General features: G+C 49.7%; 1 protein-coding gene across 3 annotated transcripts in view; it reads right to left on the reverse strand.

The window, feature by feature from the left end:
* Positions 1–205: 205 nt before the first annotated feature.
* LOC115097671 (hippocampus abundant transcript 1 protein-like) overlaps positions 206–24,080 on the reverse strand; it is a 33,396-nt gene continuing 9,521 nt past the window's right edge. For 2 of the 3 annotated variants that reach the window (XM_029613617.1, XM_029613618.1), the window contains exons 4-12: positions 10,836–10,963; positions 10,369–10,483; positions 9,338–9,556; positions 2,221–2,334; positions 1,620–1,691; positions 1,414–1,526; positions 958–1,055; positions 702–859; positions 211–563 (exon numbers count right to left, since the gene is read on the reverse strand). In XM_029613617.1, coding sequence (XP_029469477.1) covers positions 351–563; positions 702–859; positions 958–1,055; positions 1,414–1,526; positions 1,620–1,691; positions 2,221–2,334; positions 9,338–9,556; positions 10,369–10,483; positions 10,836–10,963 — 1,230 coding nt within the window. In that variant the 3' untranslated portion in view covers positions 211–350. Of the gene's footprint in view, positions 564–701; positions 860–957; positions 1,056–1,413; positions 1,527–1,619; positions 1,692–2,220; positions 2,335–9,337; positions 9,557–10,368; positions 10,484–10,835; positions 10,964–24,080 lie in introns of all 3 variants that reach the window. The other variant, XM_029613619.1, reaches the window with a different exon arrangement.

Genomic DNA, 24,080 nt, shown 5'->3' on the forward strand with positions numbered 1-24,080 from the left:
CCTTCACACAGCGCCTCAAATCCCCCACTCCCTGCTTCACATGGCACTGTCCAAGCACCGCTGGCCAATCTATCCCCCCCCCTCCTCCACGCAGCGCCGTCAAACCCCTCACCCGCTTTTCAAACTCCCCCACCCCCGCTCCTCCTTCACGTGGTGACTTCCGGAATCTCCCCCACCCCCCCCTTGCCTTCTGCACACGGTGCCGTCCAAGCTCCTTTTCGGTCCCATGTTCTTTAAGTCTGATTTTGGGAATACAGGATGTTTTGTGGGTTGTTTTTTTTTTTTGGCTCCGTCGGGAATGTGCCTGACCTTCCAAGTCTGCGGCTGGCTTGGCGCAGGACATTTCCCCCTCACACCGTACTGTCCTCCAGCAGGGGCTCCTTGCCATCCGAGCCTCCCGTCTGCAAGCAATGCGTGTGGCTCTGGGCTCCGTTGTTGTGCTTCTTGTGGCCGCCTGACCGCGTGGCCAGGCTACTGTGTTCCGGGATGAACAAGGCCACCAGCAGCGAGAGCAGCACGGAGCACGCGCCGAAGAGGAAGGGAGGCCCAGGGATAATACTGCTCTAGAAAGGGAGAAGGGAGAACATCTTACAGAGCGCACCAGCAAGCAGAGAGCAGAGACAAGAAGGGAAGGGAAGGACGACTGACGGGGGGGGGGAGAGATAAAAGGAGAAAGAAGGAAGAGCTGGCAGTCGAATTACCTCATCGGAGGGATTAACCATGTTGGGCTTCGTGTTTTTGTCCAGTGTTTCTACCTCATTCAGCTCCACGTGGAACAAGTAGAAGACAAAGCCATAGAGCGCGGGCCCCAGGCCATTACAGAGGCCACGGATTCCAGTAATCATGCCCTGAACCACACCTGCCATAGGAAAAGAAGATCTCCTTACACACTGCTGGCAATGGCCTGCCCTCCCACCTTCTCCCTGATACAGACCTGCTCCCCCCCCCCCGATATACCTTGTTGGTCTGGGTCTGCATTTCGGGATACCATGGCACTGATGGCTGGAAAGGTGATACTGGACATGGCCGCCACAGCTCCTGCTGCCCACATCATCCTGAGAAAGAGAGAGGAACAGGGGATCCATTACAGACAATGCTTAGCTGTGCTAAGAAAACAGTGCTGGGGAAGGTCAGATTCAGATAAGGACAGAGGCAAGGACGCATTTATCAGTATGCAACATCTGTAAACAGTGGCCTTAGAGTCCAAGACAGACATTCATAAATCATGTTTCTTTGCTAAATTTCTGGCAGGAAGTCGTTTAGCTTGGCACCGGAGAGAAGAAAAGCGGAACGCTGCCTTCCGGTGGCCACACGACAATGCTGCACCTCAAGCAAGAACAGAGATTAAACCACGGAGGAGAATTTATAATGTCCGAAGGATGCTCTTGGGAAGAGTCAGGGGTAGGCACTCACCAAGGCTGGGAGCCAAAGCCATACCAGGCCAGCTGCAGGATCTGGAAGCCCAGGCCCAGCAGGATAGTGTTCTTATTCCCCAGAGAACGCATCAGAATCCCAAGTACCAGCGTCTGGAAGGAGGAAACATGGCAGTGCTATAGGGAGGGAAGGTGGAGCAGAGCGCAAACACCCGCAACAGGCCCCCGCCTGAGAAAGGCTCTCACCTGAGCTAAAATGGAGAGGATCCCCACCACTCCGATAAAAGCAGCCACCGTCTCAGAAGAAAAGCTGATTACCTACAGAAAAAAAAAAGCACGAGAGAGGTTGAAGAGATGTTCTCCCGTCCCTCCCTTGCCCCACCAGGCTCTCTCTCCTCCCCACCTGCCTGAAACAAGAAGAGAGTGCCTCTCTCTTCCCTATTGTTTAGTTTACTTTCATAAATGTCTATCTCTCTCTCTCTCACACAAGTAGCAGGAGAGAGCGGCCTGGTGGTTAGAGCAATGGGCAAAGAACCAGGGTTCAAATCCTGTTTCTATCACTGACACACCTCGTGACCTTGGGCAAATCATTTTATCTCCTATTTCCTCAGGTACTGCATGTAAGCTCTCTGGGTAAGGGACTTAACTGTACCTGACTGCTTATCACTTTTGCACAGTGCTACAAAAATGATAAGTACAAGAGAGCAGGAAGAGTTAAGTGCCTGTCTCTCTCCCGCTCACACTGAAGTGACACATTGCATTCCTAACATCAGATGCGATGCGAATGTGTATGAAACATCCACCAGCTTGGGTTCAGGGGAACCCCCCCTCCAGGCCCCTGGCTCACCTGTCTCAGGTATAAGAAGAAGCTGGAGTACTGGCCCGCTTCAGGAAGGTAGGAGAGGAACACAGTGATGCAGATGAGGAGCACTGTTGGATCCTGGCCCACTTTCCGCAGAGACTAGGAAAGGAAAGAAAACCAAAATATGTCAAGTTCCGGTGAGGAAGACTCCTCCAGCCTCCCGAAAGAGGATGAAAGGAACCCGCACTGCAGCCCTGCTGCCCTCTCCCAGCCCAAGAATATTCAGCTAGGAGGCAGGCAGGGCGGAGACAGGCTCTCTCAGTCACTCCCCTAAGCGTGCATGTCACTATCCACTTTGCTGACCTGTGGGTTTAGGGAGAAGGGCTGGGAAGGGTATAAGGTCAGAGGACCATTGCACCACTGCTCAGCAAATTGGCGTCAGGGTCTGGGAGAGCACTCAGTTCACCAGGCCCCGGAGCCCGGGAAATGCTCTGCTGGGTGGATCTGAGAAGATTTTAACTTAGAAATGTATGTTCTGCTTTTCTGGCGGAGTACCAGAGCAGCTAATAATCATATATGAAAATATACAATGAAAATCAGGCACACACTTCATAAAACCAAAAATCCGTAAAACTAAAACTACCCTTTAAAAATAAGTAAGGAAAAAAAAAGAATATAACCCATAAAACAAGACAAAAACAGCCTCTGACAAATCTTATCAACATCCCCCTACTACTCCCAAGTGGACTGCTGCTCAGTGAATTTCTCAGGTCTGTTCATCAGATGGACAAGTAAAGGAAAATTGGTTCTTACCTGCTAATTTTCGTTCCTGTAGTACCACAGATCAGTCCAGACACCTGGGTTTTGCCTCCCCTCCAGCAGATGGAGACAGAGAAGTTTCTTAAAAACAACCCTGCCATATATTCCAAGGTGTCACCCACAGTCCCTCAAGTCTTACTCAATGTCAAAGCAGAATGGAACAAAATCAAACTATGTACAGCTAACTATCTCCCCATAGCTAATAAGGCTCAATCAAACCCCCAACTGGGAACAGAACCCGCTGAACCAGGAGAACCAGCGATTAATAGAATGCAGTACAAATACCAAGAAAAGCTGCACGAGCGGACTCTCCGCTACTTTAGTGTACACATCAGTGGGTGGGGCTCTGGACTGATCCATGGTACTACAGGAACGAAAATTATCATCAGGTAAGAACTAATTTTCCTTTCCCTGTACGTACCCGGATCAGTCCAGACACCTGGGATGTACCAGAGCTAACTTACCTAGGGTGGGAGCCAGAGAGGCCCGCTGTGAGCACTCCTTCTCCGAATCCCCCAGACTCCAGAGCTTGAACATCCAGTCTGTAATGCCTCGCAAAAATGTGTAAAGCTTTCCAAGTAGCCGCCCTGCAAATTTCTTGGGGCGAAACCTGTTGACATTCCGCCCATGAAGCAGCTTGTGACCATGTAGAATGGGTACGAAGTCCCACCGGTACTGCCTTACCACGCAGTAAATACGCGGAACTGATAGCTTCCTTCAGCCAACGAGCTAGCGTAGCTTTTGAGGCCATATTACCTCTCTTTGGACCACTCCACAACACAAAGAGATGATCGAATACACGGAATGGATTCGTAACCTCCAGATATCGTAGCAGAGCCCTGTGGACATCCAGTTTCCGTAAATCTTTCGCAACAGGATCCGAACGGTCCACATCTGAAAAGGACGGTAGATCTATCGACTGATTCAAGTGAAAAGAAGACATTACCTTCGGAAGAAAGGAAGGAACTGTCTATAAGGAAATGCCTGAATCCGAGATTTGCAAGAAAGTTTCCCTGCACGACAACGCCTGTAATTCCGACACCTGACGGGCCGAAGAAATAGCTACCAGGAACACTACCTTCAGCGTCGACCGCTTTATAGGCTCAAAGAGTGGAGCATAAAAAGCTGACAGGACCAAACTGAGGTTCCAGGAAGGACATGGATGGCAAAGCGGAGGACATAAATGCTTTGCTCCTCGAAGAAAACGAGCTACATCTGGATGCAACACCCAGCATTACCCCCTGGATCTTACCTCTAAGACAACCGAGCGCCGCAACCTGTACACGGAGTGAACTACAGGACAGACCCTTGGATAGTCCGGCTTGAAGGTACTGATGCTCTCGTAGGATTTACTGCGCGATCCATACAACAGGCTTCGAAAACTTTCCAGATAAAAGCCAGGGAAGTAGACGGCTTGCGGGACCACAACAAAGTAGCCACCACCGCGTCAGAATGCCTTTGTTCTTCAACCGCTGCCTCTGAAAAGCCATGCCGCTAGACAGAAGTGATTCGCCTCTTCCAAACAGACGAGCCCTTGATGAAGAAGAGCCGCAGACTCCCGAAACCGCAGGAACTCTGCGATGGTCAGGTTGAGCAGATCCGCAAACCAAGGACATCTCGGCCACTCTGGCGCTACTAGGATCACCTTCGCCGGATGGAGCTCTAAACGCCGGAGCACTTTGCCTATCAGAGGCCAGGGAGGAAATATGTACAGTAAGATGTTCGCCGGCCAGGAGAGAACCAGGGCATCAACGCCTTCGGTGCCTGTCTCTCTGCGATGACTGTAGAAGCGAGGAGCCTTGGCATTCTGGAATGTGGCCATCAGATCCATGCATGACGTGCCCCACGATTTGCAGATGAGCTGGAACGCCTCGTTGGACAATTCCCATTCCTCGGGATCTAGTCGGTGACGACTGAGGAAGTCTGCCTGTACGTTGTCCATTCCGGCTATGTGAGATGCCGCAATGCTTACGAGGTGCTGTTCCGCCCAGCTCATTAACTGTGGAGCCTCTACTGCCACCGGCCGACTCTTGGTTCCCCCTTGTCTATTGATATAGGCTACCATGTTTGCATTTTCTGACAAGACACTGACTGATTTCCCCCGAAGGAGCGGGAGAAATGCTTGTAAGACTAGGACCACTGCTCTGGTCTCTAATCGATTGATTGACCACCGAGATTTCACTGTGGACCACTGCCCCTGCACTGAGCTCCCCACCTGGAGAGACTGGCATCTGTGGTGACGACCGTCCATTCTGGCATCACCAGAGGAACTGCGCATTCCAGATATTCTGAGACAAGCCACCAGTCGAGACTGCATCTGGCAGAGTCTGTAAGAGGAAGCGGTAGGTGAAACTGTTCTGAAACAGGATTCCAGCGGGACAGCAATGCTGATTGTAATGAACGCATATGGGCAAAGGCCCAGGGCACCAACTCCAGAGTGGACGTCATGGATCCCAAGACCTTCACGTAATCTCTCACCCTCGGCACCCGCATGGATAACTGGTCTCTCACCTGTCCCTGCAGCTTGACCACACTTTCTGTAGTGAGGAACACTCTCCCCTGCTCTGTGTTGAACAGGGCTCCCAGAAACTCCAAAGACTGAGAGTGGGGTCAGACGACTCTTGGTAAGGTTTACCACTCAGCCGAGCGATCTCAAAAGCTGTAGCACCTTGCGGATAGCTGTCCAATACAGAACTTTGGATTTCGCCCGAATCAGCCAATCGTCCAAGTAGGGATGCACCAACAAGCCTTCCCTCTGGAGCTGCGCCGCTACCACCACCATTACCTTGATGAACGTTCTGGGAGCCGTGGCAAGACAGAAAGGCAGAGCCCGGAACTGATAGTGATTTCCCAGTATGCAGAACCTGAGGAACTTCTAGTGGGACGACCGGATGACAATCTGGAGATAGGCCTCCATGAGATCCAGAGAAGCCAGGAACTCCCCTTGCCGTACCGAGGCGATAACTGACTGAAGGCATCTGTTGACTCTTTTGATATCTAAGATCAGTCGGAAAGTACCTTCCTTTTTTGGGACTATGAAGTAGATGGAGTGGTGGCCTTTCTGTCGTTCCGCAGATGGAATCGGTATTATAGCTCCCAAGTCCAGGAGGCGTTGTAGCGTGCCCTGCACCACCTCTTGCTTTTCTTGATACGCGCATGGAGAGATCAGGAACTTGTCGCGAGGGCGCAGTACAAAATCTAAAGCGTAACCTTGACTTATCATGGTGAGGATCCACTGGTCCGATGTCAGCTTGGCCCATTCCTCGAAGAAGAGCGATAGTCTGGCCCCCACGACTGGCACCGAGGAATGGACCGGCAGTATCTCATTGCGAGGACTTAGCCCCCGCCGCCGCCAGAGGGTTACCGGGCCTGCCAAACCATCTGCCTCGAAAGGACTGAGACCATGACTGTTGTCTGCTTGCACCTGGGTGAAAGGACGACCCGGACGACCGCGCCAGTCGGAGCCTCCTACTACCCCGAAATCAAGACCAAGTCGTAAAGGATCCTCTCTATCTCGACCTGTCCTCTGGCAGCTTATGAACCTTTTTCTCCCCCAGAGATTGGATCATATCCTCCAAATCTTTGCCAAACAGCAACTTGCCTTTAAAGGGAAGCGAGCCGAGCTGGGCCTTGGACGAGACATCCGCTGCCCAATTCTGCAGCCAAAGGAGCCTACATGCGGAGACTGCGGAAACCATGGATCTGGCCAACGTCCACAGCAGATTGTAGAGTGCACTGGCGCTGTAAGTGATCACCACTTTCAGACAACCCGCCTGGAGAGCCTCCCCCGCCGAGATGCTGGCATTGGCCTGAAGCTGCTGGGCCCAACAAAGACCCGCACGCAGAGCAAAATTACTGCACATTGCCGCATGTACCCCCAGCGCGGACAACTCAAACACTTTTTTGAGCTGTAGCTCCAACTTTCTGTCCTGAAGGTTCTTGAGGGCCATTGCCCCCGTGACCGGGATAGTGGTTTTCTTTGTATCGGCAGACACCGCTGCATCCACCTTAGGGACTCTCAGCAGATCCAACGCCTCCTCTGGCAGAGGATATAGCTTGTCCATCGCTTTACTGACCTTCAGCCCTAAGTCTGGGGTGTCCCATTCTCTAAATAGTAGATCCGTGGCCAAGAAATGGAAAGGGAAAGAAACGGTAGGACCCTTGAGGCCCAGCAAGACTGGATCCATAGCTCCCAGCCGAGACTCCTCCGGCAGAGCTTCCAAGCCTAATTCCCCCAGGATGGCCGGAATAAGTGGATTCAATTCCTCCTTCTTAAAGAGGCGAACCATCTTCGGATCGTCGCCTTCCAATACTTGAGACCCTCTGCTTAAGTCTTGCTGTGGATCTGTGTCCCCCTCGGCACCCCCCCGGAGGCTTGGGCTACAGATCCGGATCTTCCTGAGACATGGAGTCGGAGTCCATCCCCGCTGGCACAGACCGTAAGGGTTGCTTGCCCTTAAGTGGCTCAGATTCTCCCATGGACCTAGAGTGCTTCTGTGACTTTCGGGCCTGCGGCTGTAGCAAAATCTTCTCCGCAGCCTGTTTTCTCCCTACCTTCTTAGCCTTAAAGGCTTTATGCAGCAGCAATACGAACTCTGAGGAAAAAGAAGAGTCCGAAGAGGAATCATCAGTCCCCTCAGGGCTATCCTCGTCTACCGGAGAGGCTGTACCCGTGGGGGTGCCCCCCCCGGAAGAAATTTGCTGCGGGGAGAGCGAGGAGGGTAAAATCCCCTTCCCCATTGTGGCCCGCGTGGCTGCCCAAAATGATCCCAAAATGGCCTCCGTTCCCGCACTCAGCGGGAACGGCTCAGCTGATGCAGTGCAACTTGTCAGCACTCGCGTCGCCGACCGCAGGACTCAACTCCGACCCTCCCGAAGCAAAACGGAGGGTCCTTTGCCACCCTGCAAGCAATCGGAGCAGAGGCCATCGCGTGCGCGATGAGCCGCACAAGGAACCCCGGGGCATCCTTGGCCCGGCAAAAATCAAAATCAACGAAGCGGCGGAAAAGCCCACAAAAAACGGCGGCGCAGCACAGCGGGAAACAAAGAAAAAGTACCGGAGAGATGGCGCACTCAAGACAGAACAATAAATTTATTTATTTATTTATTTATTTATTTATTTTTTGTAAAGCAAAAAACTTGCCCGATTGCTGTCCCTGGTTCTGGAACAGCTCCTGCGGGGGTTAATGAGCCGGGCTCCTGCTTCCAAACGGGTGCAGGATCCTCAACCCTTAGCAGCAGCTGCCTCGACCAGGGGGGATGGTCCCCTCAGGACCTAGCAACCCCCTGGGAGACCGACAGAACCTCCATCCGTGAGGGACTTACCTTCGGTTCTTTCTTTTTTTTTTTAACCTATTAAACATGAAAGGAACACAATCCCCTAATATGCTAAGCCTACAACCTTGGCTCTAAAATCCTTTCTATTCTTTTTGTAATCAGGTAACCAGAAGAGGCTGTGGGTTTTGCACCTCCGCCATCTGCTGGAGACAGAGAAAGACTGAGGGACTGCGGGTGACACCTTGGTATATATGGCAGGGTTGCTTTTAAGAAAACTTCTCCGTCTCCATCTGCTGGAAGGGAGGCAGAACCCAGGCGACTGGCCTGATCCGGCTACGTACAGGGAACCTGTATTCAGAATTTTTCCGAAGGCTGAATCATTTTGTTCCCTTCTAATAAATGTCTGTTGTCACCCCATTCCATAACTGGGGAGCAGCAACAGAGAAGGCACTTTTTCTAGATTTCATCAAACAAAAGTCACAAAATAACAGGGAACACAAAAAAAAAAGGACTTTTGGTGATCTGAAAATCATACTTGGATGGCATCTGCATAGACGTGCCTTCAAATACGGCAAATCCCAAATCTCTTAACGGTCTAAAAGGTCAGAGAGAGAATCCGCCAGAAGCCAGTATAATTCCCTCAAAACAGCTGCAGCTCTCTTTTGCCTAATACAGTCCCCAGCTGTCACATGTCTGACCATCTGAAATCCGTGAATTAACTCCTTAAGCAGGCCTACCAAAAGGACACTGCAGGAATCCAAACGTGTTATCACAACCAACGTAAACTTATTCCGTGCCAGACGTGAAATGATCGCCCTCGCTAAGGCGAGGGGACGCTTCTCGGGCCTCTTTGGATGACAGCAGGCCTGCATTCTGCCCAGACTGTTTGATTGCATCTTGGAAGCGATGGGACGACGTGTGCACAGCTCAGGGCAAATATCCCAGAAGGGCTGAGATGGGCGTAAGCCTCGGAGAGGCTGTCTGCCAAAGAGCCATGAAAAAAAAACGGTTTGGAGACACAGCATTTTCTGCAAGGGGGGGGGGGGGGGATCACGCAGCCTCTTACCGCAAAGGGATCTGCCTGCTCCCAGGAGATGGGGGCTCCCCAGGATACAGGGCGCATCTCTTCAGGCAGCGACTCGGGGACAGCCAGTAAAATGAAACCAATGTCCACCAGTGCCACCCCCGATGCCAGCACCACAACCAGGGTATCGCTATAGGCCCATGCCAGGTAGGCTCCGATGGCCGGACTCGTGACCAGGCTAGCAGCAAAAGTGGCAGAGACCTGCGAGAAACAGATAAGCCCAAAAGTGAATTACTTCTTCCTTGTGCTCAGGAGGCGGAGCCCAAATATGACTAAATAGGTGGGTGGGGGTTTGGGAAGGTGAAGGGAAATAAAAGCCTAGAGAAGGTCTCAGGTTGAACCCACAGACAGTACTTAAATCTAGGGTAGACTTCAGCATGGGTGGAACTGTCCCCCAAATCCTCCAGCAGACCCCGTATGAGGCCAAGTGAAGGGGCTTGCATGCAGTCCAGCATCACACCACAACACACCACCCGGGCTGGATTTGCATTGCCGGTGCTCATAGGAGGTGCGGGGTGACAAGTTCCCCCTTCTCCCCTGCCCTCCCCATCCCCCTGAGATGTGGAGTGGGGATAACCACTCCCAGCTATCCCGATCCCGTGACAGGAATAGCAGCAGCAAATTCAAATAAATAAACAAATAAATAATTTGGTGCGGGGCCTGCAGCCGGCCGCTGAAGGTCCTGTCTCTCACCCGTGTTTCCACAGTAAGAGGAACCCCTGGCGGGAGGAGGCGGCAGCGGCCGGCTGCGGGCCCTGTGCTGAATTTCTAATTTTAGGATGCTGCTGCTGTGGGATCAGAGTGGCACCACTTTAAGCAAGCAGTTTGGAGGCAGGCCCGGGTAGAGGCGTGCGGCAGCGGCACTCTTATTTATTTATTTATTTTGAATTTTTATATACCGATATTCCTATAAAGAATATAGATCACACCGGTTTACAATGGAACAGAACTTTCTTCCGACGCCTATCAAAATCTTGCCCCATCAGTACCCATGACCTCCTTCGGCTCCTCACCAGGCCATACGCCGTACTGCGCTCATGCTCCTGTGTGATGTCCGCCACATATGCAAAGATGACAGAGAAGGTGACCGCAAACACTCCGGACATGGATATGATAGCGAAATACCACCTGTAAGGGGCGAGAGGTGAAGAGAGCTAGAAGCAGCTGCAAAGAAATCCACCCCTCCCCCTCCCGTTTATTTATTATCCAAGGCGGTGTACAACAGCTTCCCAGCCACACAACTTCCTCCCTCTCCCGTCTCCCAGCCACTCCACCCTCCCACCCTATTCCCCCCAATTACTCTCCCCCCCTCAAAATTCCTCTTTTTACCCCCAGTCTCCCCTAATCCCGCTATGTCCAATCCCGCTCAAGCTTTCTCTCTTTACCCCAGTCCTCATTCTTCTGTCCTCTAGCCTCGCTTCACACTGCCCTCCTCCCCTCCCTGTCCCTTCACAGATAAGCCCCAGCAGGGGGCACTCACCAGGGGCTGATTATCATGAGTGGGATGGGTGCACAGGTGAAGAATACAGTGAGGAGGAGGAAGGACTTCCTGCCCCAGACATCGGAAAGTGCACCAATCAGAGGGGCACTGAGGAACGAGAGCAGACCCTAGAGAGACAGAAAGTGAGTGTCACACCCTTTCTTCTGCTGTTTATGCTTTATTAATAGCAATAAACTCAATCCCAGCCACATGTCCCAGCTCTCTGCCAGAGACCCATCAGGAGCCAGATAGGCACCTCCTTGCAGAGCTGCATCACCCCAAATACCACCGCATACTGCACTCCCACCAAATGGGGCCAATGAAGAAAAGTCCATGCTAAAACTGGACTAACATTTTAACATAGGTTCTGGGTAATGCACACAGTAGAAGCCATCAGTAGAGTAGGATGCGGTAAGCTGATGGGATGCAAATCAAACAGGAGTAAAAAAAAAAAGTGAGCTAAAATGTGAGTTAACCTGAAAATCTGCACTAATGCAGAAAAGAGCTTTAAGATAGGAACTGGGAGGTAAGTGCTTGAAGTTAGAAGGAATGTGACCAAAATGGATCCCAGATTCTTCCCCTCCATCTCTCTCTCGCTCTACCATTTTTTCTTATATTCTATTTTTTTTTTTTTAGGGGAGGATACTTGGACTGTTCTGCTAGGATTAAAAGGAAAGGAAATTACCTGGTAAGTATAAAGTTCACCTTCCTTTTCATCCTGCAGACCAATCCACACCTTTGGGATATACCGGAGTAGTATCTAGTTTGGGTGGGCTATGGCCTCTGGGGCACCTAAAACCATTCTACTAAAATTCAACTCCTCGCCTGCCTACAGGTCCAGCCTATAATGCTTTGTAAATGTATCTAATGAGGACCATGTCACTGCCCTATGAATATCTTGTAGTGTCGCTGCCTTGCTTTGTGCCTACTAGGTCGCTCGTGACCTCATCAAGTATGCGCACAACATGCTCGGGACCTGCTTACCCTATCTAATATATGCTGCTACTCTCGCTTTCTCAATCCTGCATGCAATCAAGGCTTTAGATGCTGCCTGGCCCCTTCTTTGGCCTCCAAGAAGGATGAACAAAGGAAAATTGGTTCTTACCTGCTAATTTTCATTCAGATAGTACCACGGATTAGCCCATACTGCTGGGTTATGCCTCCCTTCCAGCAGATGGAGACAGAGAAAAACTTGAAGGACACCCCTGTAAGTAGGATGCGCCATCTGCAGCCCCCTCAGTATAAACAATATCAAAGCAGAATTAAAGTGGTAACAGGAATCCAAAACTTTAAATGGTTAAACCAAATTTAGGAGACTCAACTATGTACAAAATGTGAAATCTTCATCCTGTTATAGTATGACAGGAAAAAAAAAATGATAATCTGTCGAGCGGAATCAAAAAACTGGGCGGACGTCTGGGCTGATCCGTGGTACTACAGGAACGAAAGTTAGCAGGTAAGAACCAATTTTCCTTTCCTTGTATGTACCCGGATCAGCCCAGACTGCTGGGATGTACCCAAGCCGCCTTACATGGGGCGAGACCTAGAAAGCCCCGCTCGAAGCACACCGCTGCCAAAACTCTCCGAGTCGGGAGCCTGAACATCCAAACGGTAATGCCGAGCAAAGGTATGCAAGGATTTCCAGGTTGCTGCCCTACAGATCTCCTGAGGGGAAATCAGCTGACTTTCTGCCCAGGACGCCGCCTGAGAACAGAGCAAATGAACCTTAAGACCCTCTGGAACTGCTCGCCCGTGACATATGTATGCTGAAGCAATAGCATCCTTCAACCACCGGGCAACAGTAGCCTTGGAAGCTTTATGCTCTTTCCTGGGACCGCTCCACAAGACAAAAAGGTGATCCGACTGGCAAAAATCATTAGTGACCTCCAAATAATGCATCAGCGCCACGCCTGACATCCAAACACTTCAATTCACGAGCATGTGGAGAATTCTGATCCAAATCCGGGAACGCAGGCAACTGAATGGACTGGTTCACGTGAAAAGCCGATACAACCTTAGGCAGAAAGGACGGCACAGTTCTAAGAGAAACGCCATAATCGGAAAACCTAAGAAAAGATTTGTGACAAGATAGGGCCTGAATTTCCGAAATTCTCCGGGCCGAGCAGATAGCTACCAAAAACACCGTTTTGAGCATAAGGTTCTTCAGAGTGACGCACCTGAGCAGTTCAAAAGGAGGTTCACACAACGTCCTAAGGATCCAAATTCAAACTCCAAGTTGGACAAACAACTTGATGTGGTGGATGCAAATGCTTAGCACCCTGAAGGAAATGAACCACATCTGGATTAGCCGCTATGGACGCACCGTCCACCTTTCCATGTAAACATTCTAACGTCGCCACTTGAACCCAGAGAGAACTGAAAGCTAGTCCTTTTGCCAAACCCTCTTGCAAGAAGGCTAGAATGTGGACTATCGAGGCCCGCCTAGGGGAAACATTCAACCTACTACACCAAGAGTCAAAAACCTTCCAGACTCTGACATACGTAAGAGAGATGAAAGTTTTGCGAGCCTGTAAAAGAATGGAAATCACCAAATCCGAATACCCCTTCTTTCTCTCATAAGCCAAGCTGCTAGACAAAAGTGATCCACCTGGACGAAAAATAATGGACCCTGCTGCAGGAGATTCGGAAGATGACCCAGATGGAGCAGCCCGTCCACTGCAAGGTTGAGGAGATCCGTGAACCACAGCCTTCATGGCCATTCCGGAGCCACCAGCACCACCGCTCCCGGATGGACTTCTATCCTTCTCAAGACTTTGCCTACCAGAGGCCAAGGAGGGAATGCATAGAGCAGAATGTCGCGAGGCCATGGGAGGACAAGAGCGTCCACCCCTTCTGCTCTGTGCTCTCTTCTGCGACTGAAGAAACGTAGCGCCTTGGCATTCCCTCGAGTCGCTAGTAGATCCAACAGGGAATCCCCCAGCGATGAGATATCAACGCGAACGCCTGGTCAGACAGCTCCTATTCTACGGGATCCAATCTCTGACTGCTCAGAAAATCTGCCTGTACGTTGTCTACCCCGGCAATATGTGAAGCCGCTATCCTGAGCAGATGAGTTTCTGCCCAGGCCATGAGGTTGTCTGCCTCCGCCACTACGGGGCGGCTCTTTGTGCCTCCCTACCAGTTGATATATGCTACTGTCGTTGCATTGCCAGAGAGCAGTCTCACCGACCAATGATGAACTCTGGCAAGAACTTCTGCAGGGCCAAGCAGACTGCCCTGGTCTTGAGGCAATTGATGGACCATTGCGCTTCCTGCTGCGTCCATTGGCCTTGGGCTGCCTGAAATTGGCAAACTGCCCCCCAGCTGGAAAGACTGGCATCCGTCAGCACAATAGTCCACTGAGGGACCTCCAGATCCATCCCTCGGAACAAGTGTTCATGGGTCAGCCACCAAGCTAGGCTGGACCTGGCCGGTTCCTGGAGGGGTAAGGGAACTTGAAAAGCTTCCAACTTGGGGTCCCAACGTGAGAGCAAAGACCTTTGCAACAGCCTCATATGAGTGAAAGCCCATGGGACCAACTCCAGAGTAGACGCCATAGAACCAAGAACCTGTAAATAGTCCCACGCCCTGGGAACTGGCAAGGACAAGAGACGCTGAACTTGCGATATGAGTCTGTCTATCCGATCCTGCATCAGGAAGACTTTCCCAATCAGAGTATCTAATCTCGCCCCCAAAAAAATCCAGGACCTGGGCGGGGGACAACTGGCTCTTGTCCGCACTGATGATCCAACCCAGAGCATGAAGTGTCTGCACCACCCTGGTGACCGCCGCCTTGCATAGTTCCTTTGACTTCGCTCGAATGAGCCAGTCGTCCAAGTTGGGATGGACCAGGATCCCCTGGCGACAGAGGGCCACAGCCACAACCACCATCACCTTGGTAAATGTGCGCGGAGCGGTCGCCAGCTCTAAGGGAAGTACCTGAAACTTTACTTTTTTTTTTTTTTTTTTTTTTTTTTTTAAGGGATCAGGACTGCAGGTTCTGCCACCTTCATCTGCTGGAGGCAGGGAAATACTGAGGGATCGCAGGTGGCACACCAGGCTAAGAGGGGATGTCTCACAAGTTTTTCTCTGTCTCCATCTGCTGGAAGAGAGGCATAACCCAGCGGTCTGGACTGATCCGGGTACGTACAGGGAACTGGTAATGCTTGCTGAGGATCATAAACCAGAGATACCACCGATGGTCCTTCCGAATTGCAATGTATAGGTACGCTTCCGTCAAATCGAGGGACGCTAAAAACTCCCCTGCTCTGACGGAGACGATTACAGAATGTAGCGTCTCCATATGAAAACGGGGCACTCTGAGAGCTCTGTTGACCTTCTTCAGATCTAAAATCGGACAGAAGGACCCTTCCTTCTTCGGAACCAGAAAATAAATCGAATACCTGCCGGATCGAAGTTCGTTCAGAGGAACCAGAATGACCGCCCCGAGGTCCAACAACCGGCGAAGCGTGAGAGACACCTGGCGCCTTTTCTCCAGAGACCCGCAGGGCGACACCAGAAACAGATTACGTAAGGGACGAGCAAAATCTAAGACGTAGTCGTATTCTATAATGTTTAGAACCCAATGGTCCGACATTATTTTGACCCACTCCTCGTAAAACAGGGACAGCTGCTCCCCAACGACAGGAACAGGGGGAGTGGGCCGGTGCTATTTAATTGGGAGGACTTGACTCCCGTCGCCCCTGTGGCACCGCCGTCTCGGGCGGGTCTACAGCCATGAAAGGAACGAGACCAGGTCTGCAACCTGCCGGACGACTGTCTTTGGCCAAACGGAGCCGGCTTAGACTGGCGAAAATGGTGCTGCCCCCCGAAAATGCGACCGGGAAGGGCCGAAACCTCTGGAAGCTTTTGGCCTATCATCTGGGAGCTTGTACACTTTATTGCCCTATTTCAATCTTTTATTTATTCTCATTATACAAAATTTTTTTCTTTTGTTACATGGTACACTTCCAAATTATTAAAAACTCCCAATTTCCCCACATTCACACTCACCATTCATACCACATTAAAATACACACCCAACAATATAGGATCCTAATTGTTTCGCTCTCTCTGAGCTTCCTCAGGGGTTAATACATATCTTCCAATACAATAATTACAACTTCAGCATCACCTTATTGATTTTAACAATACTAGAATGTTATATTGTATGTTTCATAACTTTATCCATATCCCTCAAATACTTCTTGTATTGAACCTTCACTATTGTTGCCCAATGCTTGATCATGTGATCTGCCCAGATTGTATTCAATGTTCTTCTTGTCGTCACATATCGATTTTCATCCCATTATTGTCTACAAAAACATAATAAATAATTATCCTTCCCCTCATTTTCTCCCCCTCTCCCTATATGAGAATATGTAATTTTACCTACTTGATCTCACTATCTTTTATCCAGCATTTCCTATTTTCAATTGCTGGTCAAAACCTCATTCCATTCCACTTGTCCAAAGCTCCACTGGTTCCTATTAGTGATTAAATCAATATTTCTCTTCCCTACTTATTTTTAATATTGCTCCTACCGGCTCTTCATAAACTATATGAAAATTACCTGTGCAGTGCGATGTATTTCACTTCTCTCTGGCTAATACTCAAATGCACTTTTGCTGTTGTCCTTTTTTTTTTAAACAACCATACTGAAACCCAAAATCAAAACTTCAAAGCCGTATCAGACAACTGTTCTCACCCAGATTTTTTCAACTATTCCAACCTTTACTTTGTCCCTCGGGGTCCCCTTATTTTTTCAACGTAAACCTCACCTTTCCATATCCCAGTTTATAAAGAATTAAACCGCTCCTATATATAAACTACACCCATCCCCCAATCATCCATTTTGTAACCTCAACCTCGGTCTTCACCAATCACTCATTTATAACCATCCAACAATCTCTATATATATCTTACTGTTGCACTCTCCTACCAGCTTATACACTTAATACATTCACACTTCTTGGTTTGTTATTCACGACTAAATCTGAAACCTTCAATACTGCGTCGCATTATACAGCTTCGACCCCGCCCACGTTTTACTCCTCTCTCAAATCACACAGCGCCATGCACTACTCCCCGTATACGGAAAAAAGTTATTTACACCGCAAATTATCCTCTCCAACTGTTCTTAATTTCTTCACACCAACTAACTAGATTCACCACCCCTACTTCACATTTGTAATGCAACATAACCACTCATGTCTATTACTTCCCCCTCCTACCAACATGTATGCATAATATGGTTTCACTTCTCTTTTTAAACCCACAAGTCTATCCATGCTCAATTCCTAACCAAAACATTGTTTATAGATCTTTATTTCTCCCAGAGGTTTTTACTGTATTGTTGGGTGCGTATTTTAATGTGGTATGAACGGTGAGTGTGAATGTAGGGGAATTGGGAGTTTTTAATAATTTGGAGGTGTACTATGTAACAAAAGAAAAAATGTTTGTATGAGTATAAATCAAAGATTGAAATAACATAAAATAGTTTCCTTATGTTCATAGATACAATAGGTATTAGGAAACTGTATTCCTTCTGTGTGACAACACTTTATTGTCCCCCAAGGACTTAATGAGCTGCTCCAAATCATCTCCAAAAAGTAATTTCTCCCGAAATGGAAAAGCACCCAGCTGCGACTTGGAGGAAACATCAGCCGACCAATTACGGAGCTATAAGAGCCTGCAGGCTGACACCACAGAAGCCATGGTACGCGAAGATGTACGAAGGAGATCGTACAAGGCATCCGCCCCATACGCTGCCGCCGCCTCCAAATGATCAGCCTGCTCTGACTCCTACAGGGAGAGCTCTCTGGCACTCAGGAGTTGTTGTACCCACCGGAGACTCGCACGCTGCATTAATCTACTGCAAACGGCTGCTCAAACCCCCAGAGCCGACACGTCGAAGATACGCTTGAAAAGTACCTCCAGCTTACAATCCTGAGGGTCCTTAAGGGCAGCCGCCCCAACCACAGGAATAGTCGTATGCTTGGTGACTGCGGATACGGCCGCATCAACCTTGGGAACCTTAAGGAGGTGAAGAGAGTCATCCGGCAGCGGGTACAGTTTCTCCATAGCTCTGCGTACGTGAAGGCTAGCTTCCGGAGTATCCCACTCCTGAAACATTAGCTGGAGCAACATAGGATGAAAAGGAAAAGTCCTAGCCGGGGGACGAAGACCAGACAGCACCGGATCCACCGTGCCCTGATCCTGAGGCGTCGGCGTCTGACCAGCCGGTATACCCAACTCCGCTAGGACATGTGGAATCATCGGATCCAACTCATCTCTACGAAAGAGCCTAAGGACCCGAGGATCATCCCCTTCTACTGGGGCCACACGCTCAGAATCCTCATCCATGTCCACCTGAAGCGCATTCGCCAGCTGCACTGCCCCCTTCCCGGACCACCCTAATCCGGGAGACCTCAGGAGGATCCGGCCTAGGAACCTGCACGGGAGGAGAGGGCCCATCCCCAGGCTGCCCCGGAGGGGGCTCAGGATCTCCCATGGGCACAAGGCTAGCTAAATAAGCCTTATGTAATAGTAAAATAAAATCAGCCGAAAAAGGATGCTGGCCCTTTAAATTTTCCCGAGGGAGGGTACCCAAAGGAGCATGGAAAGCAGGAAATAAATCATGGGGAGACCCGGGGCAAAGATCCTGCGGAAATAACTGAGGAAGGAGATCCCCTCCCCCTGCTGAGCTGTCTGCATCAGCATCTAAAGCTCCTAAAATGTCCGCCGTTCCCGCGTTCCGCGGGACAGGATGAGCACCACGAGGCAGCATCTGGGCGCCCGCACCACGGGACCGATGTGCCTGCCTCCCCCTGCCGCCAGCTGCCCCCGCTGACGGGCCCTCGCCCCCGGGAGCAGAGACTATCTCTGGAGAGCGGAGCTGCCGGCTCCCCACAGGATTTGCAGGCCAAAGCGCACGGCATCGCTGTGCTGAACAAGGAAGAGAGGCCGTGAAAATAAACCCCGGAGCCCGGGAGGCCAAATAAGAGCAGCGCAGCTGCAAAAAAACAACAAGTTCCGATTCTATTTTTTTTTTTTTTTTAAATTTGCGTTGGCCTCACCAGAGCACAACCTGTGGTTGTCTCTGGGCCAGGGGGGGGAGGGACCGGCTCACCGGTAAATCCCCCCGTCACTCACCGGCTGCTGCTCCTGGTACACTGGAGTGAAGGGCAAAGCACACGGCAGGCCTACCACCGATCTCGGGAGGCCAGGCTCTTTTTTTTTTTTAAAAAGAACTCCTGTCATGTCAACTTTTATTTTTTTTTTCTTGTTTAGAGTCAATTAGCCAGGACTGCAGGTTCTGCCACCTTCATCTGCTGGAGACAAGAGAAATACTGAAGGGGCTGCAGGTGGCACATCCTACTTACAGGGGTGTCCTTCAAGTTTTTCTCTGTCTCCATCTGCTGGAAGGGAGGCATAACCCAGCAGTCTGGGCTGATCCGTGGTACTACAGGAAACCTGTCTATTCTCCTAAACTCAGTGATAACCTTCAACTATCTCAGCAGCACCCTCCAGACTTCTAGCTGATGGGGTTTACTGTACCCTTTCTGTTCTTGTCAGAGCTGGCAGAATAGTATCTTTGTTTGAATGAAACTCTGACACTACCTTAGGCAAAAAGGACAGGACAGGATGGATGGATATCCTGTCCCTGTGTACTGACAAGTCGGGCTCCCTACACAATAAGGCCTGGATCTCTGAAATCCTGCTAGCCGAGCATATTGCTATGGGGAAGACCACCTTCGGTGTCATGTCCTTTAACAGTGCCCCTTTCAATGGTTCAGAGGGTGCCCTGGTTAAAGCCCTAGGCAGCACACTAAGATCTCTGGTTTGTGCCGCTGGGTGCTTTGGCAGGTGTTTGCGTGTTTCACTGCTCTTAAGAAACATGTAATATGTGGATGCAACTCTAATGAACCCCCTCTAAAACACGATAATGCTGCCACCGGTGCCTTGAGCGAGTTCAAGGATAGCCCTCTTTCAAGGCCGCCTTGTGGAAACTGCAGGATTTCCTTCTCCTGTGCCCTGTCTGGGGGGGGTCCTCTTCTCCAGCTCCACTTCTTGAACACTTTCCAGACTCTGCCATAAGCCTGAAATGTGGAGTGCTTTCTAGATCTTTTTTTTTTTTTTTTTATTTATGAATTTTCAGATAAACAATTATACAAATAATTTGTTATTTGTAATTACAGAACCAGAATTGAAAAAAAAACAAAGCAAGTAAATTATCATTACAAAAGTAATAACATTAATTTGTTTCTTGTTCAAAACTAAATAATAGTAAATTTAAGAGTAACCTCTGTGAGGAAACCATGAGCGAAATATTTAAATTGTAATCATTAATTTACCAAGCAAAGGTCATGGGGTTCCCCTACATATTCTATTCTAGCCGGATGTTCCCCCCCCCCAAAGAAAATTTCTAAGCTGATCTGGGTCTAGAAATAAATAATTCCCCCCCCCCCCCCCAACACCTTTGACAATGCATCTGCAAGGGTATTTTAATAAAACGAGTCCTCCCTTATCCACTACTTCTTGTCTTAAAGTTAAGAATCTCTTCCTACAGAGCTGGGTACTCCTTACCAAAATCGGGGAATATCCACATTTTTTGTCCATAAAACATTTTAGATCTATTTCGGAAAAAGATTTTTATGATATTATCCTTCCCTGTGATAAAGGCAAACTGTGTACCTCTATTCTTAAACTTCCAGAATCAAACTATCCAGTTATTGTCAGGGCTTTTTACGTAGGTGTAAAGAAAAAAAGAACAGATGGAGTTAGAACAAATACAGGGCATTAGAGAATGAACAAATAGGGCCAGAGCAGGGGCCTCCATTAGAGCCATCAAGTAATATTTCCAATTTATTACAAAAATCCCAAGAAGAGTTGGAAACTAAAAATAGAGGTACACTGCTTTCTAGATCTTAATAACATGACCACTCCTGCTTCCGAATAGCTTCTCTTCTTCGACTTGTCCCTCTCAAGAGTCAAGCTGTAAGACAATATCGACTTGGGTCTTACTTGACCACTGGGATCTGTTTGAGAAGGCCCCTGGTTTTTCCTAACTTGAAAGCCCTGGCCTTGCTCAGTCTCATTAGGTCTGCATACCATGGTCTCCTGGAGCAGTCTGGTGCTACCAGAATGACCCAGTCCTCGTTTACTGCCACTTTCCTCAAATGTCCTTGTCATCACTGGGCCACGGAGGAAAGACGTACAACAACTGGTATACTGGCCATGGCTGGACCAACGCATCTACTGACCCCTTTCATGGCGTCTGCTGAAGACATTTCTCATCTTTTGTGCTGCCATCAAATCCCATCATGGCCTTCCATACCTTTCAACTATTTTTGTGAATGGCTTGTCCGCTAGTTCCCATTCTCCCTGGTCTAGTATGTGCCTGCTGGGGTAATCTGCCAGCTTGTTCTCCTAACCCTGCTATATAACTGGCTGCCAAGTTCACTCCTACCCAAATCATCAGACACTTCGCCTCCTTCTCTAGCTGCCAATTCCATGTGCCTCCCTTTCTGTTTATGTATGCCACTGCTGTAGTGATGTCCAAGCATACCCTTACTGTCCTTGCTTTCACTGTGGGGCTTTACTCCCTGAATGCCAGCCTTACGGCCCTAACTCCAATAAGGTCGTTGACCCTTCTCTCTCTTTTGCTGACTATTCGCCCTGTGTCACCAGTTCCTCGCAGTGCGCCCTCCAGTCCAACTGGCTGGCATCCGTTACCATTGTGATCCATACAGGTGGGATCTGGGTGACCCCCCCGCCGCTCAACTGCATTCTATCAGCCACCACCGCAGGCTGGTTCTGGCCTCCGATGTCAGTCTGAGTCTCTCCCCTATCTCTGACTGCTTTGATTCTATCATGAGAGCACTGACCTTTGCCCATGGGACTACATCTATGATCACTGCCATTGAGCCCAAAAACCTTGCTCTGGGCCTTCTGCTTGCTGCCAGATTGCTTACTTGGGATCTTAACTTGCCAGCTCCGTCCTGCATCAAGAACACTTTTCCCTGCTTGGTATTGAACAAGGCTCCTAAACAGACTAATGTCTAGGACGGCTTGGCCTTGTTCACCACCCATCCCAGTGATTCAAGGAGAGTCCTCACTCTCCTTGTAGACCTCTCCTCTCCTCTTTTGGCTCATCATCTAAATACAGGTGAACTGGAATGCCCTCCCTTCTTAGAAAGGCTACTACTAACACTAAGACTTTCGTGAAAGTCCGTGGTGCCATCGCCAGCCCAAATGGCAGTGCTTTGAACTGGTATTGGTCTCCCGCTATCATGAACCTTAAAAATCTCCAATAGCTTTCTTTGATAAGAATGCGCAAATAAGCCTCTGCCAAGTCCAGGGAGGTCAAAAACTCTCCCTTCTTGACTGCCCCCATAATTGACCTCAACCTTTCCATCCTGAAATGAGGAACTCTTGAGGGCTTTGTTCACTTTCTTTAAATCTAACATCGGGAGGCCGTCCCCTCTTTCATGGACACAACAAAGTATACGGAACAGCAACTGGTCTCCTTTTCCGGGTATGGCACTGGGACTTTCGCCTCTAGTGTCAATAGTCTCTCGGGTCGCTATTTCCTTTGTCGGGGACCTGTACAGCAACATTAGAAAGAATTCTGGTATTGGGGCGGGCAGTTCTAGGGTGTATCCTGGTCCTTGGTGACTTGGACCCATTCCTCGAAAAAGAGCGCTAAACGGCCACCCACTGGGGGAAATCGAGGCGTGGGATCCCAAAACCATCATATAGCTTCGTTAAATCCCCCTGGACCTCAGGGGCTATTCTGTCTCTGCTGAGGTCTTGTGTCCTAACCTGCCTGAAACCTCTGAACTCCTTCAATCTTGGGAGCTCTGCAGCTTTGCATCTGCCAGGCTTGTCATGAAGGCATCCAGTTCTTCTCGGAAGAGCAGGTGGCCCTTAAAGGGCAAGGCGCTTAACCTTGCTTTTCCATAAAAACCTGCTCGCCACTACTACTGATGCCATCTGTTTGGCCGAGATTCTAAACAAATCATATAGCGACTCTGCAGCTTGACTCTGCTGTGGCTGTATTGTCTCCTGTTCCTTTCCTTGGAGCTGAAGCCATTTTACCATTGCTCTGGCTACATAGCCCCCTGCAACTGTCTCAAAAGCTTTCTTCAAAAAAGCCTCCACTTTCCTATCCTATGCATCTCTCAAGGCTGCACAACCCTCCCACTGGAATAGTCTTTTTTTTTCACTTCCGCTTCTGGTGCATCCACTTTTGGCACCTTAAACAAGCAGATCCACCTCCATCTGCCATAGCAGGTAGAGGGTGCTCATTAAATGCTTTGAATTTAGGGATGAATCTGGCATTTCCCATTCACCCTTAATCATCTCCTTGATAGCAGGGCGGAGGGAAAAAGCTCTTGGCGGCTTCCTGATTTCTCCGAGGATTGGATCTCCCTTCTCCTGCTCCCTCTCACCCAGCAGGCTTAGAGCTTGCATTACATTTACCATCCTTTCCCTTACCAGAGTCCCCAGGGAGTTCCAACCCCCCTTCCTCACTATCCATCTCCCCCCCCCCCCCAACAGGAGGAGGGGGGCTCCTTCGCTCCTAAGCTTCTTTGGCACAGGAGTCTGCTGGGCTGGTATGTGGGGCACTTCACTGGTCTTCCCTTCCTGGTTAGCCTCCCCATCTTTCCAATAATCAAAAAACATTTCCTGCAGTGCCCTCTCCCGGTTTCCTGGTCTCCATCTCAACACTACGGCCTGCCAGTGCTTCTGCCACGTCCCCCCCACATCAAGCACTCTGCTGTAACTACCAGCTCTTGTGGAGTCGGCGGTGCGTCTGCCTGCAACCCATCTTCTCCCCCCAGCCAGCTCTGTTCTGGGGACTCAGGGCCATCACGAGGCCAGAATGAGCCTGCAATGGAGTTCTGCCTCCTTAACCCACATTGCGCATATTTTTGGTCTCTCTAGGCCAGAAGCTGGTTCCTTTTTGTTTTCTTTTTTTGCTTTTCGCTCCCTTTGAGTGGGTCTTCTTCTTCTGGAACAGACCGTGGCTTCTGGAGGACTAGGCTGACCGTCTCCGCTGCTTACTCCCCATTCGGCTGCCTTGGTGCACCTGAAGCTTTTCTAACTCTCTCTCTTCTCTCTCTATTTTTTTTTTTGGTAGCTTCTAGCTATCCCTCACCTACCACCACCTAGCTGGAGGCAGAGAACTAATGGAGAACCCCCCAGGGATCCCAGAATATGTAGCAAAAGTGATGTAAA

Source organism: Rhinatrema bivittatum, chromosome 8 (genome assembly GCF_901001135.1).
Source record: "Rhinatrema bivittatum chromosome 8, aRhiBiv1.1, whole genome shotgun sequence".
Classification (NCBI taxonomy): domain Eukaryota; kingdom Metazoa; phylum Chordata; class Amphibia; order Gymnophiona; family Rhinatrematidae; genus Rhinatrema; species Rhinatrema bivittatum.